Below are 11110 nucleotides of genomic sequence, written 5' to 3' on the forward strand. Positions count from 1 at the left end.
AATCTTTAGTTTTTGTTCTTCCTTCTCTAATTACATTTACCATCTAAAGATAAGGTAAAGAAATAAACCATTATTTTTGTTGATGAAAAAAATGAAGAAGGGAAAATGACTATTTATCACCCAATTTTTAGACCATTTGCAAACCTACATCCACGAAAAATGAAAAATTCTTATTTTTATCTATAGACAAACTTTTGTTAATTTTTTCTGTTAAAAAGAGGGATAAAATAGTCATTTTATTGTTTATATTTAATGTTATAAAGGTTATTACTTTTCACCCCCTTAAGTTTTAGAAACTAAATTTCACCTTTACCTAAAGTTTTTAAACTTTGAAAAGTAATATTTTCACCTCCAAACCTAGGGTTTCCATATTTTTCAAAATGCAGCCGCCCCCCATAACTTTAAAAAAACAGTTTCACCCCCATTCTTCAACTTCATCTTCCGACATAGTCTCCGACCTCCTCTTTCTCTTGGTGCAGCGGTGGTAGTGTGATGAAGAGACGAAGATCTCTTCGTCGCTCCACCCAGATGATGAAGGACGACGTTTCGTCGTCCTTCGTTGCTCGTTGTGTCGTCTAGACTCGACGATAAATGACAACTTCGTCTATTTTTTTAGATCTGGATGACGTTTTGTCATCTAGATCTGGGTGATAAATGGTCATCTTTCATCGTTCTTTGTAGTAAGAGATGAAAGATCGGTGGAATGCGTCAGCCGTCGATGGTGGCTGGAGAAGAAAACAAACTCTATGGGTGAAATATAAACTTTTCAAACTTTGAGGATGGGTTGAGGTGTTAGTTTTTAAAACTTGGAGGGGAGAAATGGTAAAATTTTAAAATTTTTAAGTTTATAGGTAAAATAACGATTTTACCCCTGTCTCTAACTGAAAATTTAGATGACAATTTAGTCATAAGTGAAAGTTTAGATTTTTCATCTTTCATATGTGTGAGTTGAAATTCGGCTAAAAATTGGACGGAAAATAGTTCTTTTCCCAAATGAAGAAGTGTCACCTCTTTATTCGATGTTTAAGCAGAGATGGAGATCTCCTGGACAAATTTGCACTTGGAAGATCATTTTGGTACACATACTCTGAATAATCTGGAGACACAATCTTGGGCGAATAATGGTGGGCACATGTACACATAAATGTATCATCTGAATAATTAACATGCAATAAATTTGGAAATGACATCCAACCTATTGAATTATACAGCTTGTTCCTTCTTATATAGAGGTTTGGTTGATGTCAAAATTAAACAAGAGTAAGATAAGTATCTTATACATTTATTTTCTTCAATCAGGTCTGGTTTGGTCAGTGAAAATGCCCTGCAGAATCATGAAATCCACATTACAATTTGATGATAAATTCGAAACAATTTCCAAAAAATAGATTAGACTGAAAGTCTTGTTAACCGATTTAACCAATCATGTGATATACGACTTTAATTATTAATTATCATTTTAATAAGAAACTTTACTTCTTTTCGGAATTTTACAAAATATAATAATTTAACTCTCTCTATGAATTTTTGCCTACTTTAAGAAATTTAGAGGATATTATTCAAATTATGCCGAGAGTCGAAGTTAGGATTAGATTCGAATCGAGTTTATTCGAGTTTCAGTTAAAGCTCGACTTAAACTAGCGCGAAACGAGTTAGCCCTAAGCCAGCTAGAGCCAATATTTTTGAGCTCGAGCTTAATTGTCAAAGTTTATAAATTAAAATTTTGGATACAAAACGACATCATTTTGACTAATATATATTAAAACGACGTCGTTTTAATAACGAATACTCAAATTCGAAGCTAGCCGAGTTAGAGCTCAAAATCAATTCGACTCGAATCTAACCCTAGCCGAAGTTGACAAATCAATAAATTGATGCAAATAAATTTAAAAAAATAAAAATGTTAGGAATTGGTGAAATTAAGGCCAAAAGACTTGTTCTCACTCAAGTTTTAATACATTCTCAAAGTTTCACCTATAATGTTTAAAAAACCCAAAATTTTATTTGTGAAACAACTATCGTTAAAATTTTCTATTAAAGTTAAAGATAAAATCATTATTTTACCAATAATATTAAAATATATAATTTTATTTCATCCTCCTCCAAAATTTGAAACTCACATTTTACCTTTAGCTCAAACTTTGAAAAGTAACTTTTCTCCCCTAAATCTTTAAGGTTTACTACAAACTTCCAGCGATAGCAACAATAGGGGCTAATTAGTTTTGACATCGATTGATTTTTTGTGTGCCTCCCTCTGCTGTCGTTGTCAATGTTAGACGAAATGCTGATAAAGCCCTGATGACAACGAAACCCCAATCTACAAAAATTTCGATGAATCAGCTCTAGATGGCGAGAATCCTTCACATTTGTGGTTGGAGAACAGGTCTTCGTCGATGATCGTCCAAATTTGAAGTTGAATCAATGGATTTTGGTCGTGCAGGGCCAATTCGATGAAACCTCTTTGTCTTCACGCTTCGACTTTGTTAGGACTTCGTCAACTTTTATCTGGAATCATCGACAATAATAGAGGAAGACACACGAAAAGTCGATTGACATCAAAACCCATTGGTCCCCATTGTTGTTGAAAGTTTATAACAAACCATAGAAATTGAGAGAGAGGAGAAAAGCTACTTTTTAAAGTTTGAAATTGAGAAAAAAATACAAATTTTTAAAATTAAAAAAAAAAAATATATATATATATATTAATAAAATAATAATTTAACCTTAATCTCGAATAAAAATTTTAGCCTGTTAATTGATTTAGATGACATTTTAAAGTTTTCAAATGTTATGGATGGTCACATCAATACTGAGAGATGGGAATAAGACCTTTGGCCTGAATTAAATTGTATGCAACTGATAACGCTATCCATCTTATCGACCTTTACACGTCTTTGATACGTACGTGCCATAAATATTTTTTATATTACGGACAATCATGATTTCTCCTAATGCTTAGATTTTTTTCACAACGGTTGTGGTTTTATTGTGGTTATGTTATGAATTTAAAAGCACAGCACCGGCTTTGCGTGCTGCGTGCGTGGTCCCCTAATCTTGTGCGCTTAGGGTTTTAATGAGCCATGATTAAAATGGAAGGCGCCAATCCATGACAAATAATCATACGTGCTTAAGACAAGAAAGGCGGGTACCCAAACTTTTTTATTTTTCCAAATTGCCTCCAAAAACATTGTCTTAAATGTTGCGAACGATATCAATTTTGTTGAACTTATACGGGATTGTTTGATTTTAAAATTTAAATATTACTTTGATAATATATTTTTTATTATTTTATTATTAATAAAATATTATAATAATTTTTTATTATTAATATTGATATGATAAATAATATAATTAATAATTTGATTACTATCTTTACCTTAAGTATTAAAAGATTATTAAAGTAATATTGATTTTATTATAATTATATTATTATTTATTAATTTTTGAGATAAAAATAAATTTATTTTTAATTAATATAAAAAATATTTATATTTAAGGTCATTTAAGTAAAATAATTTACTAGTTTTTATTTATTACATTTAACTAAACACAATAATTATTTATATCTATCAAATTTTATTAAACATAGTAATCATTTATAATTTATTTTCAATGTAATCTTTCTATTTTGGTAATAAAACATTATCCAAACTAAACGCCTCCTAAGAGTAAAATTATATGCATAATTTATATATATATAAATAATAATATATTATCAAATAATTTTAAATTAAAGATAAAATAATATCAATTATTTAATAATATATCATTATTTATATATAAAATTGTGCATATGAGTTGCATACATAGTTTTATTGGCAAGAGTAAAATTGAAATTATTTGACAAGAGTAAAACTAAAATTATCTTACTTTCTTAAAGTTTAGGATTTTTATTTGGCTGAAGGACTATTTTTCACCTAAGTTTTAATGTAAAGACAAATACATACCCGTGAAGTTTCAAAAACTCAAACATCCATCTATAAATCAATTGTAGTTCAAATTTTTTGTTAAGACTAAAATAAAATCGTAATTTTATCAGTAATATTAAAATATATATAATTTTATCTTTGAATTTTGAAAACTTACATTTCACCATAGCGTCAACTTTGAAAAGTAACTCCCCTCTTCCCAAATCTTTAGGGTTTCCTCCCTTATTCGGCCCTGATGACGATAGTCGATATTGTCTCTATATTTAGCCTAATTGTCTATTGAGGAGAGAGACCGTTGGGTTAAAAGTGGAGAGGGTGGTGGCCACTATTGCCATTGCCATTGTCATCATAAAAAAGGGAAGAAAACCTTAGAGATTTGAGAGAAAAAAAAAATTATTTTTTAAAATTGATGTTAAAAGGTAAAATATGAATTTTTAAAATTAAAAAAAAAGATAAAATTATATATTTTTTAATAATATTAATAAAATAATAATTTCATCTTTAATTTTAATGAAAAATTTTAACAACAATTAATCTTTGATTTTTATTTTTAAATATACTTTTTTAATCAAGGTTTTGCTGTCAAGTTAGACAAAAAAAATTTTATTTATGAAGGCTTCAGTATTGTTAAAATTATTAAAATGGTAGATAATACATTCAATTTCATGATCTAAAAAAATTAAAATCAATAATTCAACCAAATTATTTTTTATTTTCATTTTTAACATTTCTCATGTATCATTTTTTAAATTTAGAGAAGTATTTAGACATTAGAAAACCAAAAAAAATAAAAAAAGATAAGAGGCCGCTTCACAATTTCACAAACAAAAGGGAAAAAATTAAAAATAATTTCCGCAAAACTTCCCTCCACATCTATCCGAACTAAAATTCCCTCCTTCCCTCGTTTTCTTCTCTTCTCCACTTCGATACCTTCACTTTTTTCTTTTCAGATCTCATTTCCTTTCCTTTCTACTCTTCTTTCTTCATTTTTTTTTTAAACAATATTTTCTTTTATTTTCTTCTCGTAATTTCTTCCTCCATGACCGGCGTCGCCGCTAGAGCCTCCACTTGCCCGGCTCCGCCGCCCCCAACGCGCCGCCCGCAGCCGTCCCGATCGTTCCGCCAATAAGGCGCCACTTGGCTTTCCTTACCACCAAGCCTCCGTTTGTTCCTTCCGATGATTACCATCGGTTCTCCTCTTCCGCCGCAACTGCTCGCCGAGCCGTCGATCACGAACCTGAGGCTATTGTTGTTAGATCTCCTGTTAGTTTTTATTATTTTAACTTACATTTGTTTCAGTGAATTCTTTTGCTGTAATTCTTAATTTGGAAGGCTTTTGTTCTTGTATAGTTGTTTTGTTTGACTTTGTGAATGCATTGGTGCGTTTATACTCGATCTTTTTAACATTAAGTTAAAATTTAGTTGTGGTTCGTTTTTGTTTTCGTTGATTATGAAGTAATGGCCGTTTATTTGCTTTGATTATTGGGGTTTTATTGCTTGATGACAATTAAATTCAGTGGAGTTCAGCTTGTTTGTTTGCTGATTTGCTTAAAATACTGTGCAGTGAGTAATCTAAGCGCTGTTATATTGCCGTTTCCTTTGATTAGGAGTAACTTCATGTGTAAAATTCTACATTGCTAGTGTGACAATTGCTAAGTCAGCATGAGGCCTTTTGATTTGAAAATTTTGAGAGCAAAAGTGTGAGGATCATGTTGCCATCTTGTTTTGTGAGAGCAGGTTATTAAAATTCTCCTGTGATGCCTTGAATTATTCAACATTATAATTGGAGGATCTTCACATTTGTTGATCGTCCTGGTCCATGCCTGTATGTTTCTGTGGTTTCTGTAACTATGATGTGGGGCTATGATTAATGATAGTGTCGTCTGGACACAATATTAGTGATCACACAGTTGAAATCATCTATGTGATTTAACAGAAAATAGATTATTAAGTAGTATCAATTGTGTTTTAATAAGCTTTTCTCTGAAGTAGGCAATGCATAGGTTTAAAGTAGAAATGTTTTACTGCTTGTTGTTTACTTTGCTAGCTTCCTGTTGTTGATTGATCTGGGGTCCTGCTTATGTTTGTCAGCAAGTAAAGAGGAAGAATGGAACGAATGACACTGGGATTGAATCTGGTGATTGGGCTAGCAGTCCTGGATTCACTAGCTTATCCAACTGTCCATTCCAGACACCTGTATCTGTGAAAGGGGCAAGGGTAAACAACAGACCAAAGGCCACAAAGGTTAATAGATCCACTCCCCAGACTCCTATGTCAAATGCTGGTGAGAAACTTTATGTGTTGTCATTTTAGGATTCTCTTATCTGAGCATTCTAAGAAAGCAACTAATTTAGATGGTGTAAATTAAGTGTGTTTTACTACAGAAAAAATTGGGTTTTAAGCTGAGTTACTATTACTTTACCAACCAAATCAAGTGGTGAAATACTAAAAGTAGTTTATGTTAACCTGCAGGTTCCCCGGCTACTCCTACTCCAGCTGGAAACTGCCGTTATGACAATTCCCTAGGTAATCCTGAAAGTTTTGGCATTTATGATGACTCTTTATATTCCATATTAGCTACTTATGTAGCTCTGAAGCTGTTATCTATTTCAAGGCTGACAATAAATTGCTTGCATTTCCAGGTCTTCTGACAAAAAAGTTTATTAATCTGATTGAGCATGCTGAAGATGGTATGCTTGACCTGAACAAAGCTGCTGAAACTTTAGAGGTAAGCATCTAGCTCAGTAATCATGTTTAGGGCTGACTCACATAATGTAGTAATTGATGGTCCTTTCTCTTATGGATTAACATAGGTGCAAAAGAGGCGGATATATGACATAACAAATGTTTTGGAAGGAATTGGTCTTATTGAGAAAAAGCTCAAGAACAGAATACGTTGGAAGTAATTTCTTTTATAAGATTTTGACATTAATTTTCTTTTATTTTAATTTGATATAAGACATGGGAAGATATTTAACAATTGATCAAATTATTAGGGGGGTTGATAATTCAACAACAGGGGAGTTGGATGGTGATGCCTCTATTTTACAGGTATGTGAAAATAGATATTCATATTTTGTCATGCAGAGAATGGCAACTGCTTTTTCATTTGTTACTATTATCATGATATGATTGTTTAGAAGTTTCTGTGTTCCTTTATATCAATTTGCAAATTTGTCTGAATATCTTGCATTGCTGACTCATCTACTCCCTCATTTTTTGTAACATAATAAGGGGAACCAGAAATCGAAAGAAAAAGAGCTTTATTTTATTGGCTTTTCAAGATGGACAGGATTTTATCTGATTGTCTTTTAATGCAGGCTGAAGTTGAAAGTCTTTCCTTGGAAGAGCGCAGACTAGATGACCAAATTAGGTGGGTTATTCTCTTGCAAGCATGGTAACTTTGATGAAGTGGATCTCTATAATAATGTGGATTCTTCAACTGTTGCAGGGAATTGCAAGAAAGATTGAGGGGTTTGAGTGAAGATGAAAACAATCAAAAGTAACTCCTCTTCCTCACCCATGTGCCCTGGTCCTGTTAATTGCACTTGTGTTTATATGCACAGATAACATTTTGTTTTCTCTATAACTCTTCCAGGTGGCTTTTTGTGACCGAAGAAGATATGAAGAGCATACCCTGTTTCATGGTTAATCTTTTTTTTGGCACTACATATTGGATGCTTATCATATTGTAGTTTGACACTAATGTCAAAATGTTTAGCTTGTCTGAAATTTAACATGTTTTCATCAACTCTGGCAGAATGAAACCCTAATTGCAATCAAAGCTCCCCATGGAACTACACTTGAAGTCCCTGATCCTGATGAAGTAAGTTGATAGCTGAAAATTTAAGGGGAATTAGTGTCATTTACTATCATGGTGTAAGTAATGCATGTGTCATTGCTGTACCACAGGCTGTTGACTACCCACAGAGGAGATACCGGATAATTCTTAGAAGTACAATGGGCCCTATTGATGTATACCTTGTTAGGTAATTTTGCTTTCTGTTAGGCTGAGATTTTCTTGTGCTCTTTGACCTTTCATAATATTTAATTACACTGATTGTTGGGTGATTTACAACTTGAGATACTTAATTGCTTATTATTCTTAAATTTTTTGTTATTACTGAGTCATCATTTTCTTTTACTTCTTTATCTTTTTTGGTGCTCTCCAGTCAATTTGAGGAGAAGTTTGAGGAGATGAATAGTGCTGAGCCACCTGTAAGCTTCCCAACTGATTACAGTTCAGGGTTTAATGAAAACCAAGTGAGGGAGATGGTCCCTGTGGAGAGCAGTGGAAATGAAGTTGAACCTCAGGCACAACAAGCTCACCAAAGGTGCTCTGATCTTAATTCTTCGCAGGATTTTGTTGGGGGAATGATGAAGATTGTTCCTTCAGATGTTGATGTAAGTGCAGTGACAGTTAGTAATCCTTATCGCTTTATTGTAAAGAAATATTTGATTTACATGAGCAATATTCAATTTGTCTGAAGTTATTTACAAGTTAGGAATCAGAAGCCATTTTGATAAAGATTGAAGTTTCGGTTGAGTTGGGAAATGTCCTTTACATGGCATTACATCTGAGATTCAGATTTGAAACAGATTTCAAGCCAAGTAGTCAAAAGCCTGGACATCTTCAGTTATCCGAAGATGCACCCTAAGATGGTGACATTGGGATTATGTCATACCTACTTGGTGTAACTTAATGATTTTGTCTTCTGATCTACATTCTCTTGTTGGCTTCTGAAGTTCATAAATACTGCACAGGGATCAGATTGCTTTAAATCTTGTGGTTTATCTTAATTCTTTTGTGGCAGATGTCTTGTTTGAAACTCATCTCTGAATATATTTTAACTTCTCATAATAGTCATAAACTATCAGTAACTGAAGTAAGATACATGGAGTTCTTATCAGAATATATTTTAGATCTTTTAAGCCTATCACAATGAATGAAAGATATGTTATTCTTTGAGTTATTTTTTTTCTCCAATTCTTAGATCATTGACATACATGTCTCATTCTTGTTGCAGAATGATGCCGACTATTGGCTTCTTTCAGATGCTGATGTTAGCATCACAGATATGTGGAAGACAGACTGTATCCTTCATCAAATATATTGCTCTTCTTTCTTTTATCTATATCTCCTTCCCTCTATGCGTTCCTCTTATTTTCCTTCTTTCAATTCAAAAAACAATTGTTGAATCCTTAATTCCTACACTAGCAGGTGTTGAATGGGGCGGAGTAAATATGTTGCACTCTGAGTTTGGGATGTCTGATGTCTATACTCCTAGGGCACAAACACCGCCTTCTAGAATTTCCGAAGTACCATCTTCTGACATTAACTCTACCAGAAGATGATAATTTATCTATTTAACAAGCTAAATGAGGAGACTTATCTCTGATCCCTACAGTAACATACCATATCTTTGAGTTAAGAACACTAATGAGTGAACAACATACAACTGAGGAATTTCTGGAAGAAGTTGACAGATGAACAGGAAGTTATCGCTGTACTTACAGCTAGAGTAAAATTTTTGACCCATGGACTAGCATAAATAAACTTTATATTGGAATATTAAACACATTTTTTTATGAGGGTAGTGCCTTTGATTTTTTTATTTGAAATATGAGAGGGAGCAATATTTAAATGTTGTAATGCAGATAAACTGGGAAAATTATTGCCTAAGGACGATAACAGGTCAGTAAAATCTCTGCCTGGATTTCTCTTATGTATGATGTTGAAAGTAAATCATTGGTATATTCTTTGATTTAAGAATTTGACTTACAGATTAGAGCTGATCTTTTGGCCATGTATCCGTTTGCTCAGACTGCATATTACATTTTGAACAGTGACTTCTATTTGATATTGTGCCATTAAAAGGTGAAGTTTTCAGTTATCCCTAGAAGATGTAAGTTTACTGCTTCCATAGGTTTAACTTTTATTACTGTTTGCTGTTGAAGTTGAATTGCTTTACAGACTTTATTAAACTTACTTTAAAGGTGGGAATTATTTTAGTATTGGCGCGAATAGCATTATCAAACCGATAAAGCGGGGTCAATTATTAGATAAGTATCTACAAACTTTTTTAAGACTTTAGTGATTATTGTAGCAACCTTTATTCTACAAGCTATTTGTACTAGGCATTTTGCTAGGCCCCGTAGTGAAAGAAAACCTGAAAGGAGAAATTCGAGAGACCACAAATTAAAAGCAATCACAATTTCATTTATTGGTTGGGGGACCATAGTAAGGTCACTGCAGTATGAAAGTCAACAACAAGCGCTCACTCTTGTTTTTGTCTTGTATTTCGACTCATGGGTCATCTTTTGGTAAGGATCTAGCTTATCACCATTCACGGTTGAGATGTGTTGGCGAGACTTTTGGCACATGCCCTCCCTGAGGCTAATTCTCATATGTATACTTTTGTGTTTGATGGTAAACGATAACTACGACGGACTCGCTTTTTTGGCTGCGTCAAAGAAAAGTTTAATTTGACCTTTTCATAAATAAAACATAGCAATTTAAGTTTGATGACCCAGCTTTTACAAATTCAACTTATGCTTTAAATGTCTGACAAGAAACAGGAAACAATATTAATTTTTTAAGCTTATTTGATATGTTGATAAATTAGAGTAATATAAATACATACATACATACTATATATATATATATATATATATATATATATATATATATATATATATATATAGGGAAATTTCTTATAAGAATTATTGGGTTTTGCCAAAACTCATTAAACCAGCCATGTCTCGGTAACCTAACAATGACAGAATAAATCAAATATACAATTATAAAAGGAAAGTATATAATTACTCATACAATATTATTTTTAGAGTAACATAGAAGAGTGGTGTTTGTAAATTAAACTTTTGACTTAATTGATTTAGTGATTATAAGATTGGTTATTGAATTTAAAATTTTATTTATTCAGTATGGTTGATTTAAAGGAGTCGATTCGGTTTAGATGAGGTTTTTTATTAAAAAAATTAACATATAGGAGTTTTTTTTATTGTTATATAAAAATATTCCATACAGTTGCAAATTGATGGGTGCAAAATGTGGTGGTATCCATTACTAATAATTCAATTCCTCTGTATAAAGAAAAATAGTTTATTTTTTAATAAATTAAGAACTCTGTGAGTATTAGTTCGAAAGATAAACACGGGCA

The 11110-nt window shown here is 32.2% G+C and overlaps 1 protein-coding gene across 1 annotated transcript; it reads left to right on the forward strand.

Moving 5' to 3' along the window:
• Window positions 1–4829: 4829 nt before the first annotated feature.
• LOC123207697 (transcription factor E2FA-like) lies at window positions 4830–10453 on the forward strand. The gene is given in 15 exon segments (XM_044625170.1): window positions 4830–5017; window positions 5020–5192; window positions 6021–6213; window positions 6402–6455; window positions 6572–6657; window positions 6743–6831; window positions 6926–6980; window positions 7250–7302; window positions 7381–7431; window positions 7528–7576; window positions 7690–7755; window positions 7842–7918; window positions 8102–8333; window positions 8957–9023; window positions 9148–10453. Coding segments are annotated over 15 exon segments (1431 nt in total). The 5' UTR covers window positions 4830–4968; the 3' UTR covers window positions 9285–10453.
• Window positions 10454–11110: the final 657 nt, after the last annotated feature.

This window comes from Mangifera indica, unplaced genomic scaffold (assembly GCF_011075055.1).
Source record: "Mangifera indica cultivar Alphonso unplaced genomic scaffold, CATAS_Mindica_2.1 Un_0095, whole genome shotgun sequence".
NCBI lineage: Eukaryota > Viridiplantae > Streptophyta > Magnoliopsida > Sapindales > Anacardiaceae > Mangifera > Mangifera indica.